This window comes from Vanellus vanellus, assembly GCF_965231255.1.
Source record: "Vanellus vanellus genome assembly, chromosome: 1".
Lineage (NCBI taxonomy): Eukaryota > Metazoa > Chordata > Aves > Charadriiformes > Charadriidae > Vanellus > Vanellus vanellus.
In genome coordinates, this window is record NC_138905.1 from 140,220,906 (window position 1) to 140,245,049 (window position 24,144).

Genomic DNA, 24,144 nt, shown 5'->3' on the forward strand with positions numbered 1-24,144 from the left:
AACAATTCTATTAAAAGATGCCCCTCTGCTAACAGCCCACCACAGCTTGGGCAGGTGAGTCCCACGGGCCTGCATCACCCCTGCCCGCCCTTGCTTCTTGAAGGAAGCAATATTGTATTAGATAAAATTGAGAAACCCTTCAGCATCTGGGGTACGAAAGTAAACTCCAGAAGACAGGACAGACTGGAAATCAGGCTACCGGTGTAGCAGCACGTGTAGTTTCTATTACAGAATCACAGAATGGTCAGGGTTGGAAGGGACCTCCTTGATTTCCCTCTAGTCCCCCTTCCTCTCAAAAGAAAAAAAAAAAAAAAAAAAAGAGGTGGAATTTTCCTCCTGGAGCAGCTGTTTTACTGCCACAGAGCTCAAAGCCAGGGCTGAAGGGTCACGGGTGCGGTACACTTTTCCTCTCTGTGCCACGCACGGCCGAGCTTTGCAGCCCCAGGTTTGGGTTTCCAGTGCTGCTCTTTGTCTCTTCACTCAGAATAGGATAGGATTAAGGGGGGAGAATGGTTCTCTGACTGCAAAAAGGGCAAATACATTCAGAGAGAACAGAGCTGCACTGTCAGAAGGGAAATGCCCTGGTATATAGTTACTCCTAAAAAGCTCTCCCCCTTAAATGGGGTGTTTAATGGCATTAAACACACCTCTTGCTGGAAGCATTTTTAAGCCTTCAGCTTGAAATAAAGCTGATAAACCTGCAGTAGAAAAGCCATTAATCTGTTCTACCATGTCACTTCTCATGATTTGAGTGGAGGCAGTGAGTCATTTTCACACAGAAGGAGGGTAATGTTTTTCTGTTCGTGGGGCAGTGTTTTTTACTGCTGCGTTTGACGCCCATGGGCTGCGCGCTTACAGACGAGTTACTTCACACTGCCGAGAGGCGGCTCCCCACCTGCAAGACGAGGAAACCTTTTCCTTGGGGTGATGTTTGAGAGCAACACGTTAAAAGTGTTTTAGGAATAGCAGCCTAACATAACCCTGCCAGCGTTTCTCTTTTGACGTTAATGTTCGTGTTATTTTTTTTAGTTCTGCTGGACTAAAGGTGAAGAAACCTGAGAAAACCTGGCACCTGCTGTGTATGTACACACACACACGAATTAGACTCCTACTCTACAATCTGATTCCATTTCACTAAATGGAAAAATCAAGGCACGCGTCCCCCCCTCCTAGGGCACCCGGCACGCTGCAGCCTGATGGCAAAAGCAAACTGGAAAGGGACCAGTACCTCCGGGCACTGAGGCCGCTGTTTGCGGGCCGCACGCCATGCCCAGCTAAGAGCGGGTCAGACCTGAGAGAGGCTCAGGCAACACAACGTTCACCACCACAAGGTGAGATGGCCCTGAACTGATGGGGGGGTGGAATCCTCCCCCTCCCCTCTGCACAAGCACTGGGCCGCAGTCATGATCCCGCTGGCTTTCCCCTCCAGCCCAACGAACAACCGCTTCGCCGCAAAGCAGCTCCCAGGCCCGGGAGGCTGTGGCACTCCGGAGAGGCCGTTCGCTCCAGGTAGGCGGGAAGGACCCAGCCCCAGGGCAAACCCTCCCCTCCAACACCATCCCCTTCTCCTCCTCCAGTCCTGGTTTACAAGCCAGTGGTTGCTGCCTTTGGAAAGGTCCTGCCATTACAAGGCAGACCCCGACGTGAGCCAGGGCTGAGCACCCCGATGCTGGTGATGCTTCCAGGGTTACCCTTTTATACTAAATAACTGTTAAAGGACTTAAGTCCATAATTTCTGAGTTGCCCCGGCATACATTTAAGGCTGGCACCTTGTCTTTCGTTGCACAAAAGATGCCTGGCTCAAATGGGAAGACCAGGACACCCACCGCCCCACACGTATTTCCATAGGGTATTCAAAGATGATCCGGGGTGGGGTGGGAGGACACCCACCGCACTTGTCCAATGTGCGTGTGGCAGTTCAGCTGTGCGCTTGGTGTGGGCAAAGAGCGGAGCCTTGGTGCACATGGTGAGCGAGGGCACGGCTCGACTCACCCCCAGCGCGGGAGAGACCTGACGCCGCCTCCGCTTCCCAGGCAGTCAGGAGAGTAAAGCCAGCACGGGCGCTGCCAGGATAGAGCCCTCCCTGCCACCTCACACAGCGGCCGGTTTGGATTGCTATTGCTTTTGAGGCTCAGCCTTAGGGAAAAAAGCACAGGTTCTGTTGGGGGGAGTGAGAAATGAAATTGATTTTATTTTTTTTCAGCTTTAAAAAAAACATTGTCCTTTCTTATTTCATTTCAATAATCATATACATCCTCCATGTTATTTTCTGTTCCTGACACTACCACATACTTCACCACTAGAAACCAGAATTCATCTATCCCTAGGACAGATGACCTACTTCAGCACAGCACATCCGACATCTCCCCCACGAGTGTACGGGTGAGCAGGCAGAGACCCCAGGCCTGCCAAAATTTCAGATTTTTCCAATAGTGGGAAACATTTATTTGAACAAAGAACAGGATTTTCAAGAATAAGAAAACTTCCTGCAGACTAGGAGTGAAAAAGTCACCTGACTCTCTGCCTGATGAAGAGGCGGCTGAGTCATCCTCCATTCTCTGGCAAAGGCACACAATTATTTATCAGAATTCTTTAAGAAGGGGGGAGGGGAAGGTATAATTTTATCTTTCTGACTAGCATAAGCTCAAAAATTAATTTAGCTTCTGGCATTCTAACATTTGTATTAGAATAATTTTTAAAAAGGAATAAAATATTTTTAAAGCCCTAAAATATATTAAAAAAGCAATACAGAAAAAAAAACACCAGAGTCACCATTTTTTCCTCCACATATATATATGTCTTCATATATTTGTACAGAGAGCACAATTAAACACCCACACCAGGAAAAGAAAACAGACTCTGGATTTTGCTCAAATAAATACCCACAGTCCAAAAAGCAGTTTAATGTGGATTTTTCAGCCTTTTGATGATTGGCATTTTGTGTAAGAAGTAAAAATCTGCTTGTCATCTCGTACGTCCCTTCTGGAAAAGAATTTTTCATGCACATATTGGACGACAAACAAAACGTACCTTACACTACAGCAAATTATGCAGAAAACCTGCTGGACTAGGTACTTTCAGACCACGCCAGCCAAAATTAACAATAAAGGAAAAGCCTCTTTCCCAAAATACATTTACTAACCCCCTAAGCAAGTTAATCCTCGTTCCTTTAGAAGCTTAGACACATCTATCTGTACAACAACTTCCTTTAGGCATCCAGGAAAAAAACACCCCAAAAGGCAGGGGATGCGAGCAAAACAGTATCGCTGCTGTCTCTCCGCACGACTGGATGGTGCTGGCTGCTCACGTAAATACGGAATTCAGCAGAGACCCGAAGGAGCCCCAGCAAAACACAGGGACAAAGGGCCTTCTTCGGCTTTAAAGCTCCCATCTGGCAGCATTTCTGCTGGACATGTCAGCCGGAAGACCAGCACAGTGCCGAGCCAGCCGGCAGCCTCTGCACCTGCAAAGCCTCCGCTGGCAGAGCGACCCTGCCGCTTCATTTCCCAGCAGAAGCTGTGCCCGACAGAGCCGGCGCTGGAGGGACGGCAGCACGACAGCGACGGGCAAATCAATTTTTCCAAGAATTATGTTGCTTACCTGCAATGCAACATCATTTAGCCCGGTCCCAAAGATTTTAATAGCATCCTTTCTTGGGTGGTATGGCTGCAAGAGCAGTGATGTCATGGGGAGGAAGCAGTAACAATCATGTGACTGCATCCTCCGTCTATACAATATCTGATAGGGGATGGGGACAGAGGGAGACGGACCCGTCTGTAATCCCACAGGATTAAACCGCAAGCTTCTTTCCCCTGCCCTACCTATTCGGCCACCATTAGAACGTGTGCTGCTCCCCGCTCCCCCCCCCCGCCCTTAACCTGAGCTAATTATTTTTAAAAGGGTTTATGATTTATTTTTTTTTTGCAACAGCAATAGCAATCACATTTTTCAGAAGGAAAAAGCATAGTAGGTATGCTGTGTGCAAACCAAGTATTCTTGTTGACTCTGCAGCAATAGCCAGGTGTCGTATTTTCTGTTATCTCTATGAAATATGCAATCACAGCAGCTTGGAAACGAGACAAACCACAATTTCCCCATCCCTTGCATTTTTCCTTCTCCTGGTGCTCCATTTCAAGCTTATCCAGACTCACTTCCCTCCATCTTCTGTGTCACATTCAAGCTTTGCAAGCTTCCCTCAAAGGTTTTATCCCCGTTACCTTCATTTCTTCATTCTCCCCACCACCCATCCATCCCTCCCTCCTTCCACTTGCAGCCTTTGCCTTTTCTTCAGTGCAACTGACACCGCTTGAAAGAGCCTCTCCTATATGACAGCCTACTTTTTATTTTCAAAACTTCTGCTTAACTTTTCCCATCAAATGTTTAAAAACTATTTTACAATGTCAAACAAAAAACAAAACACACACTCACAAAATAACAACCCCCCAAAACCACCCAGCCACTACCCTGAGTTTCACATTTTGGTTATCTGAGAACCATTTGGTTACCTCAGAACCACATTTTGGGGGGAATTTTGGTTTTAGTTTGGGTTTGGTTTGTTGTTTTTTTTGTTTTTTTTTTTTGTTTTTTTTTTTTTTTTTTTGGCATTTTATTATACTCAACAATGTATTTGAGTTCTACAACAAAATAATTATTTCAAAAGTTCTGATTGTAGAAATTTTGTACGAGCCACCAGGATCGTGTTCCACAAGGCAGAGGCTGTAACTGTTCTTTGTGAAGATGGTGTACGTGTTTGTACACGTGCGATGTGTTTTGTTTCAGGATGTTCCCCTTACTGCTCATTTTCCCATATTTGAATATTGTGCAGACTGGTTTTCCCCTAAGGGTACCCAGGAGCGTGCTTTGTATCACCAAGCAGATGCCCCAGCTAGGTGGAGGGAGATCTTGCACAATCACCCATGAAAATACCCGCGGGTGACTAAAGGTACACGTGTGATTTCCACTCACTTCAAAGGTTAAGGAATGCAGTTCTGGAAGACCTTTTTTACCCCGGTGTGTTTGAGCGGGCATTTACGGTCGCGCTGAGCAGGCCAGCCCGGCCCAGCAATGCAAGCCAGTTGATCCAGGGCGTACAAAAACCTTTTTTCAGAATGGCTACACAACTCCTCCAAATCTCGTCTACAAGCTGAAGAAAGTCCCCGCGCTCCTTATTTCCGATATGGGCTCCCCATACAGAAGCCACAGATTTGGGATTTTGTCTTGAAATTTGAACACTTAACTTGCTTCATCTGAAGCTCCCACACCTTTCTGGAGCAAGAAGCATGCCTTTAGAGAACAGATTTGATTATGCCCTTCATATATGGCTCTGCAGATGACAGCTCTCTATCACTCATAGACCAGTAACAGCCCCAGGCCTACTATAACCATGTCAATGAAGTGTCGAAAAGTAATAGAAGTCCTAACTTCCTGCCAGTGTCTGCTCTTTGCGCTCCCTAAAAATCAGTATTATTAATAGGCCAATTGAATTCTGAGGAGGAAGCAAAACAATTTATTTTCTTGATAATGTTATTTACAATTTCCTTAATCAGTTTACGAGCAGAAATAAGGAAAAGGGCAAGCAGCATTTAGTTGCTCAGACACAAACATCTAACCTGGGAACTTCTGCACCACAAGACACACTCTAAGACAAACACGATGTCCTAGACACATAATAGCAATTTTGCATACTAACCAAATGAGCACATGGGTCTCAATCTCCCATTTTTTCCTGGACAGATTTTCCTAAATTCAGTTCCTAATTTTCTCTTCTCTGTTACGACAGCTGAAGTTATCAAGTCTCTCTGAATGTGTATTTTTAGTTGGATGGCCTAACTGCAAATAAATTAAAGGGACAGAATACCTAATTCTCAATAGAAAATGTGACTCTGTAACCTAGGTACGTATGTACAAATTTAAGAGATTATTAGAAATCATAAGCCAGAAACAGCTCCTAAGAAGCTTTTAACTCCAATACTGTGATTTTCCAAAGTGCAAGCAAATCACTTAATTGTCATTTACAGATTCCAAACCCAAATCAGCTTTACTCTTTAGCATTTTTTTCCAATGATACTCAGTCTTATTGAGTGGTCTCAGGAAAAAGAAAATATTCTTCATATGGTGTTTTGGAAAAGATTGTTCTTGCTTTTGCTAGCCTGCAGTCTGTAAAGTCTCTCTGTAACGACATTTTTCCTCCTCTCAAAGATACATAACTCTATAGTTAAAATAGGAGATTGGACGCAAAACAAGCTGTAAAGTGCCCTCTTGCCTAAAAATTCAGTTTTACCTCTGCTGAAAACAAAATACATGGTTGATCTAATTCCCAAGAAAAAAAAATATATTTGGCTCTTTTTATACAGCACTTACCTTTAAGTCTTGCAAAGTGCTTACAAGAGCTGCAGCAAGAAATACATATAAGAGTTCACTCTTATAACGGAACACCCATACCGACATGCCCATTATAGCTTTTGTTGTTGATCCTGACGGTAGCGAGACAGAGACGGTTGGTATTCCAAATGACTATTTGTAGCAGACCGTTTAAAAATAACCTAAACTCTGTCATACCCTTAACGCCTTGCAAATACTGGACAGAGATGAGAGTCATATGTCAGTAATATGATTGTGCCTGCGCTCCTGCAGCTTAGGGTTGCAGAGAGAAACTGAGAAATGGCCTTTCTGCAATTATGCAGGTTTAACGTTTCCTGTAGCAGTAAAGTTCAGCCTAAAAAAGTTAACCCGTATTCTTTTGAGTGGCTTCCACCTTGGAATTAGTCATAAGTAAGATATTAGAGAACTAATAACGGCAACTTACTTCCAATACAAATCTACAAAGTACAAACTTCTGTCCGAAAATAAAAAGGCAGTTCAATGCGTTGTAAGTGGAGCTACCCACAAATTCTGGGAACATTCAACTATGAGCCTCTGATACAGCTGTCAGCTTATCATGAGCAGTAATCACGTGGGAGAACACACCTGCCATTCCTTACACTCTGCATCGCTTTAAGCTCTTTAGTGTAACCTCTCTAGGATCCCCAATCTCACAGATTTCCTGTCACTTTTATTTGACATTTCATTACATTCACCTAAATGACAGTGTTATTTAAAATACAACATTTCTTTATGAAAGCATCACAAATGTGGTAAATATAAACCATTCAAAAAATGTCTTATACTGGGACATATAACAAAACTCTATTTCTGTTTATGGCAAATTATTTTATTTTGTAGAAGAAATACTTTGAAATAATACAAAAATGACACAATCATACAGAACTGTGACAAAAACAAGAGAGATGAATACTGAACATGATAACTTATTACCACATCAAGACAGAACTCATTACAGCAGTCAGAATCACGGACCCACAAGATATACTGATGACATCTCACAGCAGTCACTATTTAAAAACACCATCTGAACCCCCTGACAGAGAGGTCCCTAGACATTTCCCCTTGGTTATACAGTCACAGAACAATTTAGGGTGGAAGGGAGGTCCCTACCCCAGCTTCTGCTCAAAGCGCACCTAATGCGACCGGGACGCTCTAGGCTATGTCCAGGCAAGTCCTCAACTCCTCCATGGACTTCCACCTCTCTGGGCAACCTCCTCCAGTATCTGACCACCCTCGTGGGAAAATGGTGTTGTCTGTTCTTAGAATACAGCAGGTATTTCTGGTGTCACTGCACGGTAATTTTTGATCGACAGTACTATGTAAAGGCATCCACTGAAAATGAGACGTGAAATTCTGACAAACTGGTCTTTTCAAGTAATGAGCACTGAAAAGCTTGCTGTCCCTAGGCTTTTACCCAAGCACTAAAAATGTCTTACATGATTTGGGTTTTATCTGCATAGTTCCTGAATATGTCTAGTTGCGCCCAAGGAACCCAATATACGCCCACCAAAGCTTACTGGCAAAAACAGACTTCAGGATGGTTAGCATGATAAATGCTAAATATACTTTAATTTCACATATATTGCTATACAGTCCAATCATTTGATGCCTGTAATGTCTACAGGCCATATCAGGAAACAGGGAATTCTACCTTAAAATTAAATGTCTGTGTTAATCATCCTCATTGACTAATGATTTAGGTTTACAGTCTTTTTTCCCCAAGCTTGGACAAGTAAAAGCAATTCAGTTTCACTTTCAGGTTTTCCTGATCTTTGACAAGGGAACACAGTATAACCTCTTGAAACTCACACAGAACACTTAGTTACTTACAAAATAATTGAAAATATTCTGATAAGTCCATTTAGTTTTTGTCTGTTGTTTTGATTTTCTGACATACAAAAATCTGGAGCCAATTTGACCTTTACTTTAATTAAGAGACAGCATGATCTTCCTCCTAGGCTATTCCAGCAATTTGCATCTCTTGTCTTGGGCACCTCTCTTTGTAGGTAATGTATAATTAGAAAAATATGAGAAACTCTATTATAGTAGCTTAGTAAAGAAGTATTTTTACATACTTGCAGGATGCAAGGACACAAAACTGGCATTCTCGGGAATTTAGGGGGACGGTCTTTTGTTAATACAGTCACAAGCTCAATTATTTCTTACCAGATTTTAGCTGGTCCAACTAGCAATCAAGTGAGCTGCACCTTCGAGAACTACACACCTTCCTCCTGGAAAGTGTCGCTGTTCAACAGAACTGGCACGCAGTAACCTCAAAACACCCTTTAGAATGAACATGTGTTTAAGCAGCCTTACTTAATGCGGCTGCTTTCTGCAATCAGGGCATATGTACTTTCCTGAAGCAGACCAGAGTCTTTAAAACTGCAGAAATTACTGTGATATTCCTTAATATTCCTTTAGCAGTCTTTCCACACAGCTAGCTCACATTGCTCTTTTAACTCCCTTTTCATTAAACAGCAAAACAAAGACCTGTCACCCTTTTCCTTCCTCCGTTTAAACTGAGAATCTAGTTAAGAATATAAAGATACTTTAGACACAACTGAAATGAAAACAATCTATTAGTGCACAGTAAGAACATGCAAATGAATTCTGCAATGTTTAACGTCACTTCTAATCAGTGTTAAACACATTGCAGGTGATAATATTTTGCTATAACACAGACAGTGCTAAAGGATACAATGTACATAATAAGCTACAGATAATAAAGCTGAAAAAAGTGACAATTTTAGAACATAGTATTTTCATTTCAGGTATCAGAAACAAAACCAGCTCAATGGTTCCATTCTACTGTATGACAAATACTGAAGAACAAAATTTCAGTCTTAAAATACATCTTAAAGTAGGTATTTTCCTTCAAGGAAAAAAGGCACTATAAATAAATTACACTACAGTGAATTTGCCTGAACTCACTTTGTTTCTGTCTTCCAGCCTTTAAGTCAAATAAAACAGCATAAAAACTGTACACGCTCTTAACAGGATAGTCGATCTTTTATAAAATAAGTTGTCTTCAGAGATGTCAGTTTCACAACAAGGAAAAACCAAGCCTTGTTGCAGTCGCTATTATAAAATATATATATGTATATATATTTATATATATGTTTTTGTTTACTTTTACTTTTTTTACTTTTTTTATTTTTTACAAAACGTGTATATTAGCTTTTGCACATTTTTTAAAGAAACTTGGCTAATCTAATAACTTCATTAAAATAAAAGCGATAAATACTTCATGTTTACAATGCAACATGTCATACATCATCAGCTGGCAGAGGAGGTATGTTAATCCTTGGTCTTGTAAAAAAAGCTATCTTCTCTCTGTGATCAAAACAAGATAAAAAGGAAGTCAATCAAATACATGCCTATAATTTTTTTCCCCAAGAACATGGTTTCTTTACTCTGGTTAGTGGGTTAGTGGTTAGTATTTCTACTTGCATACTGTCCTGATGGTTTATTTGAGTATAAGAAACTTAGAAAAATTATTAAACCTCACTGTGCACTTTTGGCAACATTCCGCTGAACACAATTACTATTTTCAAAACTTCACAACTCATTGAACATCAGTCATAGTTGACTGTAAAAAGGTTTCACAAGGGCAAGTCCTGCGTAAGCCCCTGCTGTAATGCAAAGCTCACCCTTATACATTTTGCAATAATGCCTACAACAAAAGGAAAAAAAAAAGATGGCATTCAGAGTCATCTTTTTGCTTCTTTCTTGAGCAAACAGTACATGCTGTAAAGTAAGTGTCACATGAAATGGATGCGTGTATAAAAAGGGCAAGAATTTAAACAAGGAAGACAGCTTTGGCTTCATTTTCTACATCTCGTTTTATTCAATTCCCCTCATCTTTTTATATCTCAGTAGACAAAGCATAAAAATCCCTCTCTTACTACCAGAAACCTAAGATGTAAAAACAACCCTAAGATTTCCATTCCTCTTACTTCCACCCCACCTTTTGTGAGAAAGACCTTTCCAATATAATTCAAGCAAAAACATTACATTAAAGGATAGACAGCTTTTCTATTTCATTTAAATATTCCCTGCAAAAAAGTTCTAAAACACTGGATGAAATAGTATAATGTAACATTGTAGCTGAACTGTCCTCCACATCTGTGCTGCATTAACATTTTCTCGCTCTTACTGCTACTCTCCCAATAAAAATTATAAAAATTTTAGTGGTGAAGTAATACAGTCTTCCTGTGAAACGCACATTGCTGATCAACACCACTTATACACAAAATAAACTGTCAGAAAAAAAATAAAGCTAAGAGAGGACACAGGAACACATGTAAACACAGAAGAAATAGGAAAAGAAGTCCAATGAAAAGGCTTCTTGTGAGTGAGCTACAATATTATTGAGTAATTTTTAGGGAGAGATGTTACTAGTAATGTATATGTATATGCATACGTATATGTATAGCAGGCTTGCACTGAAGACCTGACAAATCATTTGAACTTAATAGTGACTAGGCTAAGTTGAAAGAATCACCTGAAATATGTTTGCACTTGACTTTTTTTTTTTTAAATTTCATGTGCTTTAGAATTGTAAAACTGCAATTTTACCTTAGCGTTGGCTCTTTGTACTACAAATAACTCAAAAGAAACTCACGTGTCCAAATCAATATGCAGTTAAAAACTGACTATATAGAAGCCACACAGTTTAAGCTAAATGCTTCAGAGCGCTTTAATCTCTTTAATGAAGTGTTGCTGTGCTATTTCAGTACACATTACCACTTACCTAAAAGTTTGCACCTGAATAGGCTCCTTCTGATTTTGCCCGCGCAACTGGTATATTTCCTTTGATGCTTTCTTTAGCATCTTTTCAGCTGCTTGCTCTTGGTGATGTTCAAATTTGGTCTGTCTGGTCTGAAGACAAGAATATAATGCTTAAAATGGTCACATGAATAAGTAAAACATAGGAATACCCACGTTAAAATAATGGATTTTTTACCACTCATCACAGCAAAAGCACACAAGTACATTGTCTGAAATAGCTGATCATCTAACAACTACAAATTCAAAAGACTGACAGCATTGTTTCATTTCTTAATGCTCTTCAGACAGATATATATTCAATTAATGAAATCTTACTGCACATAGATTTGTCAAGCAAGACCTTAAAATAAATTTAGGCTCACTCTTCGTCTCAGATAATCCAATGGGAATTTTGTTTGTCGTGCTGTTTTCCCCACTTTTTGCCTATAATGTCTTTCTCCAAGAAAAGGAAAAATAATATACGTACGGAAGATTCCAAATACTTGTAAGAAATGAAGTATCAAATCAGAAAAATTTCTTTCAAAGATCAGAAATAAGGAAATTATTACAGTTCCAATAATAAATATCTAAACAAAAAAAGCCCCACACCAAACCAAAAAGTGCCATTGGCAAATAGTGCAATTCTCCAGTACTTGCCTTCAAATAAATACACAGTTTGGTAATGACGCAATCATTTTTATTGTGTTAACTTAAGAAGCAACATTCATTGTTTGAAGTTCTGTAAAAACAACTCTTTAAATATCTTGTCACAATCAAGAAATTTCGAAACCGTAAGTTTCTGAACATGTTGAGTGCTCATCTCATGTTACCATACCTGCCTCTCTGCTTCCTTCAACAAGTTTCGGAATCGCTCATCCCGAAGGACCCAGTGGGGTAGATCTGTCTGCCCTCTGAGTTGGGCATCTTCCAGGCGCTGTCTCAACTCTCTTAAAACACATATCTCCTCGTTCAGCTGTCTCTGTCTAGTTCTGGATGCCTGGAGATCCAGCTCCAGGTCTAAGGACGTCCTTGCCATAAGCTCAGCCAAAGATGATCTGCAGGACTGCTGAGTTATTAGGATTCAAATAAAATGCACAATATATTACTCTGAACATGGTATACTGGCCTATTTTAGCTATAAAGAGCATACATATTCTGTACTTTATACACAAATTTTTTCTTGACACAAAGTTTTGTAGACATTATTTATATCCCACAGTGAAAGGCTAACTAGGTGTAGGCGCTTTCTGTACCGTACGTACACTTCTTCAATCAGTGCTTACTACTGCCTCCTTTTACAGTCTCCTTTTGGATTATAAATATTTAACTAATTTAAGTTTATGGACTAAACTTTCAGGTTACGATGATAATAAAAGTGATGCAATACAAAAAACTCATAACTGAGTCATGATGTCAGGAAATACTGCACTGAGTAAGATTCCCCTTAAGGGGTTTTATTCAATGTTGGTTTTAAGATACATTCTGAATCAAAACGGGAGGCATGGCTGTCTACTTGCCTACATCAGCACTAAATTAACTTCTGCTGACCGGGCTAAACTGTATACCATTTATACACAAGGCATTAACACCTTACCAGCACCTCTCTGCCCTCTGGCTCTGCAGGGTATGGGGTGTTGTGGGGGAAAAAGGAGAGCTTAACCTATTCATTCCTGAATACTTGGCCCTCAAATACTACGGTTTGCCAGGCTGCATAGGAGCGGAGATCGATGTTTTATTCTCACATTCACACACACACTTCTCTGGGCTTGCACCCTGCACCATCAACTAGATTTTAAAGATTTAACAAAGTCTACACCTAAATCAATACAAGTTCAGTTCCCGTTAAACTAATTTTTGTCTGCAGCACTTTTTTTTCTTTATCTCCTTGATAATGCTTCACAACTATATTTCACTTCTCTGTGCCTACCTTTTAGCTTAAAAACCCAAACCACACCCAAAATATGCACACACCGCCCCCCCCAAACATTACAAAAGCCTCACACATTTCCTAAAAACATCAGAATGTACCACTAGACATCTAAAGCTTAAGTATAAAAGCACCAGTGTTCTATCACCTCAATGAAAAGTAAAAACCAGTTTCCAAGGTATACCTGCTTATACCGTAGAGTACGCCTTTCCAATGTATTCCGGACAAAAGGGGACTTCCTTGGCAGAGTTGAACTGTCACTGTCACTGCGATACAGCTGATTAGAAAAGATAATGAAAATACATATTGCTTAGAAGGTCATCTATGTTAAGAATCTGGATTTTTTTTTTTTTGCTTTTGAGGTTTATTTTTAAAAGTACCCTGAAACTGTCTGGTTTTAAGCAACTGATTTTTTTCACCTTTAGTTATTTATAAATACTTATATATAATAGTGCTTATACTGTATAGTTATAATAATTCAAGAAAACTTCAAAACCATCAATGTTTTACTGCTAAGATTCATCAAGCATTCTACTAAGTATCCAAGACAATGTAACCTAAAAAAGGAGGACAGGGGAGTTAAAGGCAATGGTATTTCTTCCTAAAGCATTTACTGTCATGGGCACAAACAATACAGCCTCCCACTTTTTTTCTCCCCTCTGATTTTAAGTAAATGCAGATTAAGTGAGGGTGTTTAGCAACCTTTTCCTTTTTGCACTACCTTTGTTTCGGTGCATGAGAGTGTTTTACTCACATTCGCTATATCATAAATAGATACAGAAGCCAGAAATCAAACTGAAGAATTTGAAGCAACCCACAGATGCACTGTGTGCAATGTAAGAGAGCAAAAACCAGAAAATCCTTGGTTTGGGAAAAAGCATAAAAGTTAAAAATCACTACAGGGTTTTCAAACTCAAGCTCTCAAAAGCTTATGAAAGAGTACCATTAAAGCTGTGTGCATTCCATCAATATTGCAAAATCAATACCCATCTATTGATCTGCAGTACTGTGAGCCAACTGCTTATAAGACTTTTGCCATTGAACGCAGCAACCACCTAACACGAGCTTGAAAATTGTTGTGTCAATGCTCAGTTACTTGCACCAGTGCACCCAGGAATCCTAGGTCTCACTGTAACAGGCATCCTATGACTGACATTCACAACAGCAACCAGAGTCGTTAAAAATATTTATGCAATAACCCAAGATGATGTGTTCAGCCCCCCTTCCCAACTTTTAGGGACCTGAAAAGTTAAACATGGCTTCTAAGCTAACTGTTTATGCACCTTGTTAGACAGCATTGTACCTCTGTAAAATCAATCACCCTACTAACATCTAAAATTGCCAGGGAAAAGAGCTCAATATCTAATTTATCATAGATTCATAAAATTTAAATGAAATAAATTCAGGTTTAAAGTCTTAAAAAGAACCAGGGGACCTCTTCCCCACTGCAATGTTTAAATTCAATGAAAGATTATTCATTAGTATTAAAAAGCAGCGTATGTTTCTTAGAAATGTAATAAAGTCTTAAGAAGAAACTATAAAAAAAAAAAAAAAAGTACAAAATACTTATGTGGAGCCCCCCCCACCCCCCCCTTCTGTTTAAGCCTTACTCACTCTGCAAACATATTGACTTCGAGCTCCAGGCGAGAAGGTCTGGGAACGAACAATAGTGCTACTGCGAACAAAAGCAGAACCCCGTGGCCTGCGGCTAGTTCTCTCTTTTGGAAGAACAGCAACTTCTTCAGGAAACAGATCCTCAGTGTTAGTTTCCTTATCCACCTAAAATTTCAATGAAGGATTTTTTTTTTTATTATTTTTTCCTTATTTTCTCTTTCTCACCAAAAACAATCAGACATTTCAACAATATCAAAAGTAAACAATTTGCTCTGCTAGCTAGGTTCAAGTTTTAATGAGCACAGAGAACAGAGGATGAATCGCCTCATTTTTTAAAGTTTTAAAACTAGGTCATTCAAAATTATAAGATTACCTTTCAGAAGCCTTTGCTGGAACAGTAACAATTATGAGATGCAGTTATAATGTGAATCATAGCTGCAGAGCACAAAGACTGCATTCAGCATTGGCAATGGGGCATTAACCAAGCTACCACCTATCTCCAGCTCAACAGAAGAAAACCGAGTCACCTTTCAATAAGCAAGGTGACCCTGAAGCAAGCAACCACCTTAAAACTGGCCAAAATCAATTGAAAAGGAGAAACTCAACAAAAGGGAACTGAAAGACTGTTAAAACAATGATACACAAACACAAAAATATTAGGAAACACTGAGAACAGATGCTACTCTAGCAAAGCTTCCAAACTTTAAGATAACTCTCTCCTCAATAGGAGGTGTGATCTTCCCTAAAGGCAACACAAAAGGCTTATGTTCCTCTATTTGAATGGAAGTGTGCTGATTTCAGCTTGTTCAGGATTATTTTCAGTGTTTCATATCTTAAATACAAAATATTTTAAATATCAGTTTCAGCACAATTGTTCTGAAAATTTCAGCTGTATTCACTGTAACACTGAAATAGCAATGCCAGTTTGAAAACATTAAGCTTCTTTCTTTACAGTTCCTTCAAAAATTCTTATTTCTGACAGCACTGGAATTTGATAATGATCTTTTCTGTTACAATTTCAGGTCAACACAGACATTGATATGAGTGCATATTTACAGATTAGATAAAGACCACAGTAAAAATAGCTTCCTTTTTGATGTTAAAAAAAACCCTAATTCTGTCCAGAAATAACTAGCAAGCAAACAAGACTTCCCAGCCCTAAAGACAGTATTTTTAACAACTCAAAAGGCTGTCATGAAGGCAATGCTCACACAGGCTGTTAATGGCATTTCTGTTTCTTTTCTCTCCTAATCAATTCAGACTCAAACTCAAGGAGCAGCAGTAGCATGCTGTGTGCGTGCCAAGGCAGCGTGGCAGTTTCTTCTCTCATTACCTTTACTGGCGGAGGCTGTATTTTTCCAGCACTGTACTGGCCTGCTTGAGCTGCAAACATGTGTCCAGGTAACAAATCCCCACAAAATGGCTCTGGATAAGGAGGACTAGTCTGGGTGCAATTACTGCATCCACTGTCAACAGATTCTGCTTGCCAACTCCTAAAGTCAGAACATCACAAGAATTTTGTAGGTATTAAAAAAAAATCATGCAATTATGCATCACATTTATGTATTTCATTATCCAGGTCAGTTTGTCATTTTATACTATTATTTCTCCAATAAAAACACAGAATTTTGAAAGGGAAAACATATCCCCCGCTTGCATTTCTGCAGATGCACAGACAAGCAAATACATTTAATGTAAAAAAAAAAAAAAAAAAAAATTACCTTCCCTGATTTTCTTAAAGTGCATGTTCTGGTATTTGTAACAATACTAAGAAAACAATAACAAAAACTAATGCGTTACAGTCTAGACAAGTGGCTTGTGCAGTGAGAGGGGATCTGGCTGACAGGCTGCACCCAGAAAGTGGTAGTAAAGAGCTCCTTTTCAAACTGGTGACCTGTCACAAGTGGGGTCCCCCAGGGATCGATACCGGGCCAAATGCTGTTTAATATCTTCATAAGTCATCTGGATGATGGGATCAAGTGTACCCTGACAAAGTTTGAGGATGACATCAAACTGGGTGGGGAAATGGGAGCACCACCCTGCAGGAAGACCTGTATAGGCCAGAACAGTGGGCTAACAAGAACGTTATGAAGTTCAAGAAGGACAAGTGTAAGGTCTTGCACCTGGGAAAACATAATCCAAGAGCGCAGCACAGGCTGGGATCTACCTGTCTAGGGAGCAGCTCTGTGGAAAGGGACCTGGGGGTCCTGGTGGACAAGCTCAACAGGAGTGAACAGTGTGCTGCTGCGGCAAAGAAAGCTAACAGGATGCTGGGTTGCATCAACAAAGCATCACCAGCAGAGATAAAGAAGTCATCATTCCACTCTACTCGGCGCTTCTTAGGCCACACCTGGAATACTGTGTTCAGTTTTGGTCCCTGCAATACAGAAAAGACGTGGAGAGGGTCCAGAGAAGGGCCACAAAGGTGATCAAAGGACTGGGAAGCCTGCCGCATGAGGAAAGGCTGAGACAACTGGGCTTGGTCAGCCTTGAGAAAAGAAGGCTTAGGGGTGACCTTATAACCACATTCCAGAATTTAAAGGGTGGCTACAAAGAAGATGGAGACTCCCTTTTTACAAGGAGTCACATGGAAAAGACGAGGGGCAATGGGTACAAAGTTACTCCTGGAGAGATTCCGACTGGACACTACAGGAAAATTGTTCACAATGAGAACAATCAGCCATTGGAAAAATCTCCCCAGGGAAGTGGTGGATTGCCCAACATTGGACACTTCTAAGGTTCAGGGGGACAAGGTGCTGGGCCTTCTTGTCTAGACCGTGCTTTTGCCCAGAAAGGCTGGACCAGGTGATCCTTGAGGTCCCTTCCAATATGGTATTCTATTATTCTACAAACATGAAAAACACAACTCATGTAACAAACTAGGAGTATTATTAATGATGAAATAGCATTGTAATAAACCTTGAAATAGTAAGAGCTGTGCTGCATGTTCACTCCATAAGCATTGCAATGCATATCTATCTTTGACATTTTCCCATGTCACCACAAAATTTTATTTTTTTAGTACAGTGCTGTTGCAAACCCATTACAGTTGCTTCCTTAGTTTCTGTCTGATATAATGTCTTGCCACTCCCCAAATTCCAAGTCCTCTAAACTTAGCCAGCTATTCAAATAAGTTTTTTTTCTGTTTGCACATCATCACATAATAACATAATTTTATAGTCGTAACACTAACAGTGAGCAGACCTCAGAATAAGGACTTGCTGTTTCTCCAGCTGTATTTCAGACTATACCAATAGTGTAAATATCGCTCAGCTATTTAATGAGGTATTTAAACTACTATTTTTACCTTTCTGATATGGCTTCTGCTTGGTCTTCCTTTCTTTCCATCTCCAGGATTTCTTCCTCTGTGTACTCCAGTTTCACTCTCTCTTCTGCCAACTCTCTCTCAACTGCTTCCAGCTGGGCAGTGGTCCTCGCTAACAGGGCTGTCACTGCATCCTGAAAGGTAAACTAGACTTTATTATTATTAAATTAAATAATTTTAAAAATAAATTAAATAAATATATTATTTTTAAAATAAAATAAAATAAATAAAAAATAAAATAAAAAATAAATAAAAAAAAAATTAAAAAAATAAATTAAATAAAACCATTTGAACAAGCCATTATATTTAATGTATATTATTCAGAGAAAATAAATTAAAAACAGAGCCATTGTATGTTCCTTAAAAATACCCAAACCATCTGCCCTGAATCTTAATGATCAAAAAGTACGTGGTGTTCCATGAATGCAACAGAAAGTGGGCAGACATCTCACTGTGGAGCTTCATCCAGAAAGCTAGGTCAGAAGAGACCTCTGGAGGTCACCTAGTCTGATGTCCGCCCAAAGCAGGGACAGCTTCATAGCCACATCAAGTTGCTCAGGGCCCAGTGAAGGGCTGAAAAATCTCCAAGGATGGAAATTGCATCACCTTTCTTGACAACCTCTTGCAGTGCAGTGGCAGAGATTTTTAATGAGTTTTAATTAGTTGGACTGGAAATGTGCATAGAAACGTACACAGAGTACTATTTCAAGCACCTGTCCTGACATGACTTAGCTTTTAATTATTTTTTAAAATCCAGCTCTTGCCACAAGAGCTAAATTAAGGTATCGCCTTCTGCCCACCTTGAAAACAAACTGCACCTAAGATAAGATCACAACCAACCACACAGCAGGTCAAATTAAACAAATCACTTTTTCAGAACCATACTGTTTTAACTGTAGTTACATTTCCAGAAGACCGGGGAACACTTTCTTCACATTGGTTTTTGTTCTTTGCTCTCTGAGGGTCAGAACCAGTGAAGATCTGAACAGAATACCAGTGAAGCTGCATCTCACCAGAACTCTCTGCATCAGTCAGGTTTATCTGAGCAATGCCCTGCAAACAAACAAACAAAAAGCATTGACCACAATAAGATAAACATACACTACAGGATAGATGTATTCTCATTTAAAGAGTATTTTACTTGTAATGTAAAAAACCCACTTTATCAAATACTAATAGTGCCTCTTAAAAAGACACGGTTTTGTTCTGTTAAGACATCTAAGATACTGAATTTCTTGCCTCTTGCTTACTACCAGAAAGGATCAGAGTAGATACTAAATTTTTTTAAATTGAAAAAGAAAATTTCTATGACTCATGTAAATATGATTGTTACAGCTGACAGCTCTGAATTTTATCAAAAAAACCTATCAATTACATATCTGATTTCTAGATTTGCTTAAATTATATTACTTTAACAATATTACTTTAATCTGTTTTCTTTTGAGAACTATATTCTGAGATACCCTTCTGCTTGCTGGTCCTCAGAGGCATCTTCCAAAGGAAAAAAAGTGTCACGTAAACCAACTTTTTTTTTTTCCTGCCTATTTATATCATAAATTAGTCAAATGGGTCATAAAGCCATTTTTCCACTTTCCAAGCCATCCTTACATCTCCCAGATTCAGGTGAAAACAGGTTTAATGAAGGCTCCCCACTAAAAGTACTCCCCACTTTAAAGAAGCCCTACTCCAGTCAGTGTTCATATAAGAAACTTCTGAGTGATGTTAATCAAATGAAAAAGAGCTGTGAGCAAATCTATGCCAGATTTTTTTTGTTTTGGTTTGCTTTTTTGTGCTTTTTTTTTTTTAAAAAAAATCAGTTCACTAGCTGGACTAAGTGATTACTTTCTATTAGCCTTTAATTACTGCTTTTGGCTTTATCTGGATATCTCTACAACCTGTTCATTTCCATGCTAATGCACCACATGCTAAGAATGTTTTCATTTATATCGCTGGAAAAATAATGTAAAAATTGTTTACATCTCTCACAAAATAAATAGCTGGATGCAATTATTCTAATTGTAAAGGCAATAGGAAACATATACAGAAATGGCATTCGACTTTAAGCAGGTAAAGAAACAGTTAATTAGAAAAATAATACATTTTAGAAATCATGTACTGTTTTTCCAAGATTAATGTTCCCGGGGGTTCTGTTTAAACAGGTGTATAAAGGAAGATGGAGAAAAGTTTTAGAGACTAAAAAAAGAATGCCATATCAGGATACAACATGTTACTGAGAACATCATTTTATGTCAGCATATTGGAGGCTACAGAGATGCCTTTTATACACAGAACAGAGACGTCTTCTAATTATTCACTTGTTCTGACACAGTGTAAGAAAGAAACATGTCGAATATTCACACTTCTGCATCAGATTTGGAAAATGTTTAGACCATGCTGGGTTTGGTTTTAGGGGTAGAGGGGAAAGATGTTTTCCTGTCACCAATATTGGAAAAAAAAAAAATGTATGTTGACTCTTAAAATGTCTGACACTGCCCTACACACCACATTTATTAAACTACTAAAAAGGCATGCCAAAGAAACTGTTACTACAAAGTGAATGACTAATTGGGTAGAAAACCACCATCTAACCCAATTAATAATCAGTACTGAAAGGACTAATTAATATTTCATCTCCACCTCAAGATTTGGAGCTCGCTCAAAAGGATAGAATCCAAGGCAGGTCTGCTAGCAGTCTGTCACGTGCCTGCTCTGACACTTTTGTTAACAACTTGGATGGCGGAATAAAAGTAAAAGCATTTATGAATTTCTCAGTAGTGTCAAACAGAGGGATTGTAAAATTTATAAGAGAAGGATCATAATTTAAAGTGATGTTAAAAAAAATGGACACATTCTGAAATAAAAACACGAAATGCAAAAAGATAAATGTTACACTCAAGAAGTATTCAACTAAATTAAGACATAGGGAATAGCTGGTTGGTTAGGGCTGTCAAAGATCAGAAACTGGGAGTAAAACAGCAATGCCACGTGATTGCAAGAAAGGGAATCACATTTCTTGGACTTTTCAACATGAGCAATATATGCTAATCATGGAAAATAACAATTCCCTTATCTTAACATCGATGAGACCACCTGGGAAGAAATAAGCCAACTTAAGGATGCACAGTTTCAGAAAGCTGTAGGAAAACAGATAAAGATCTTTCAGCAAGGCAGGGCATACAAGTAAAAGGTTGAAGGAATGTAAAGACCATCTCACAAGTTTAGTAGATTTACTTTTCCATGTAAGTGAAGATTAGAACTATTTGCCAGAATATTTCTTTCTCTTTTTTTTTTTTTTTCATTCCCTGTTACGTACGTATAACAGCATAAACGCCAGCTTCTGGATTTAGGAAAGCATTAAGAAGGCATCATCTAACTGAAAAGAAAACATTCATCAAGAACTTCAGAACTATATGGATGATTGAATAGATGGAAAAAAACCTGTAACCTCAGTGGAAGATATTTTGAAAGAAAATTATAGAGGCCATCACAGCAGTTTCAGAGAGATAGCAAATGATTCCTCAGTTTGAGAAAATGCTTATTTTCAATTTACAGCAAAAGAGGGAAATGACCATAATGTTTAAATACATACTTCAATTCACCTACCTCAAGAAACTGTGGCATTGTTTCTCTCTTTTTGAGCAACATTGTTAACTACCCTAAAGTATGTTACCAACTGCTGTAGGCAAAGATGTTTCTGACAAAACTACAGTATGACTATGAGAGAAAAAATTCCTACCAACATAACCTGAAGACCTAATTTTTTGCTAATTCAGTGATAGCAGTTAAAATAAAAGAGCCCTAAACTTAGATGCACTTCTCTCAATATAAAGATGCTTTACACTGAAACAGCTATTTAGCTTCCTAGAGGAACAAGCTATACCAGGATAAAGCATTTCACACCAATGTATCCAGCCCATTCTTGAGATGCTTACTCTTTCATTGGGTTGTAGTGCAAAAATGACAAAAATTCCTACTGCAGCCAAGACCTTGGGTCTGCTTCCGTCAACATTAAGACCACTAGTTATGTAAGATGCTACCTAGTTTTAAAGGTGGACTAACAAACGTGCACTCTTGACCAGATTTGCTCAAATAAACACCTCTTCTCCATAGTCCAGCACCACAGTAAGATGCCTGTACCTCTTAACTACTTCGACAGGCTTAAAAAAATTTTCACTAACCCGTTCAAACCCCCCACCGAAATGCCAGCCCACTGACTTCAAAATAGCCAGTGTGTCAGCCCCAAGGCAGATTTATTTAAGCATATTTACGTTTGACAATAGCTAAATGAAACTAACATTTAACACATCTAAAGTTAACACAGTTAATACATGTAACCTATTTAAACAACTGCTACATCTATTTCCATGCACCTACATCAGATATCTCAATCAGTTTAAAGTAAAAGATGTAACAAAAACCTGCCTGGACCACTATTATTCTGCAACAAAGTTAAGATTGATACAATCATCTTCAACCACTGTTAAATAGCAACAAGGGGTTTTGCATTTGTTATCCTTTTATTAGGAACTATTTTACTGACACTGATTCATCATGCACATGTTACAGTGCCATGCCGAAACAGAAGTCTCGATCACACTGTAGTCTAAAAGCTGTCAGATGAAGTCTGGGGAAAAGTTTAATTTTTACACAATGCTTTCCCTCTTGCACCAAAATTTAGCAACAGCAAATTTTTCAACTTTTCCCAAAGCAGACATTTGTTAGAAATGCATTAAATAAAAATTAACTCCTTATCTATCAAATTCCACAGCAATGAATGTAAACTTCATGTCAATTTTCAACATGCCTCTGCAATGTAACAGTAAATAACAGTACAGATAACACTACTTTCAACACAACTTAAAATGCTCCAATTCTCAACCTTTGCTAATTTTGCTAATTATTTCCAAGACTTTATGTAACCTAAAATGCACATATTTCAACTTTAAAAAAAAAATCAGACCTTGTTACTTATGTATGTGAACAAATGGACACATGAGCAGATAACTCTATCAGCACTTTTTATGGAAAAACAAAGTCTTCACTTTCTCTTTTTAATCTTAAAAATTACTCCTCCAGTAACTTTAGTTTCCCATACCACGGGGCTTTTAAGAAAAAAGACCACTTACCAATAGTTCTTCTTGTTGCTGATGGTCAACTGAACAGATATACAGCTGCAGTGATTTTAATTTCAAAACACTTGAATGCACGGGGATTCGGAAAACTTCATTAAATATTAACGGAGTTTGGAATTCCAAAGCTCTAGAGCAGTAAGTGGTTGGTGTGCCTGACTCAAGCGGTGGCAAATAAACTCTCACATGACTGGGAACAGCAAAATAGACAAATAGCACAATTCAGACACAGAAAGATATTTTGGATTTCTCAAAATCAAGCTAAGCAAAAACATCAGTGTAACTTCTACACTAAGAATATGCTCTCTGGAATCTCCTTGTTGCAGGAACTTACTTTGTATTCTTAACACAGAAGATCTATAAAGCTGATTCGGAAACGCTATCTTTTTCTAACTAAAACTCTTTTTTTTAACTTGGTGCTTAAGCAGTGGCACCAAGTGGCACTTGAGATGCCCTGAGGTATCCAAGGCATCTACGTGTGGCTAGAAAATATGACATAGGATCTATGGGAAAGCTACAGCCTTCCTGAGCAGCAACAGCTGGAGGCCAGGTGCTATGCTATGATATTTCAAATGGAAACACATGCCTATATTTAGGCAACTGAATTGCCCCATAAGTGTCACTGATCCATTTCTTCCTTCCACCCACTAAGCTTATCTCCCCACTCCAAGAACCTCAGCCCAAAAGGATGGCAAAAAAGCCTATGCTCATTGTATCCATCTGCCATCTTAAAAAACAAATTTAAATATCTAATACCATCTCATTTGAGACTCCAAGCCAAAATCAAAGTCCACAACCATTGTGGACTTTGACAGAAGGCAGCAGATCTACTCAGAGAAGTGTTTCTGTGTTCTCCCTGTCCTGACTGCTTGTCCAGCCCATGCAATATCCTATTTTTTGCCATACCTTCCCTTGTGCCAGCAAACAGCTTCATGCAACTGTGTTGTGAACCATATTAGAAAACTTATCTGGGTTAAAAAGCTAACCTAGCAATA

The 24,144-nt window shown here is 39.0% G+C and overlaps 2 protein-coding genes across 2 annotated transcripts in view; both read right to left on the minus strand.

Annotated features, from left to right (window-relative positions):
• Nucleotides 1-6,486, minus strand: part of CLCN4 (chloride voltage-gated channel 4) — a 45,348-nt gene extending 38,862 nt beyond the window's left edge. Inside the window, exon 1 of the mRNA XM_082485196.1 lies at nt 6,361-6,486. The gene's annotated coding sequence lies outside the window, so the exon portion shown is untranslated. The remainder of the gene's footprint in view (nt 1-6,360) is intronic.
• Nucleotides 6,487-7,194: 708 nt separating this feature from the next.
• The window catches only part of WWC3 (WWC family member 3), a 106,842-nt gene continuing 89,892 nt past the window's right edge, over nt 7,195-24,144 (minus strand). Inside the window, exons 15-23 of the mRNA XM_082498641.1 lie at nt 23,147-23,339; nt 18,906-19,073; nt 18,003-18,154; nt 16,029-16,188; nt 14,696-14,860; nt 13,266-13,358; nt 11,990-12,217; nt 11,138-11,265; nt 7,195-9,717 (exon numbers count right to left, since the gene is read on the minus strand). Of these exons, the coding sequence (XP_082354767.1) occupies nt 9,651-9,717; nt 11,138-11,265; nt 11,990-12,217; nt 13,266-13,358; nt 14,696-14,860; nt 16,029-16,188; nt 18,003-18,154; nt 18,906-19,073; nt 23,147-23,339 (1,354 nt within the window). The 3' untranslated portion in view covers nt 7,195-9,650. The remainder of the gene's footprint in view (nt 9,718-11,137; nt 11,266-11,989; nt 12,218-13,265; nt 13,359-14,695; nt 14,861-16,028; nt 16,189-18,002; nt 18,155-18,905; nt 19,074-23,146; nt 23,340-24,144) is intronic.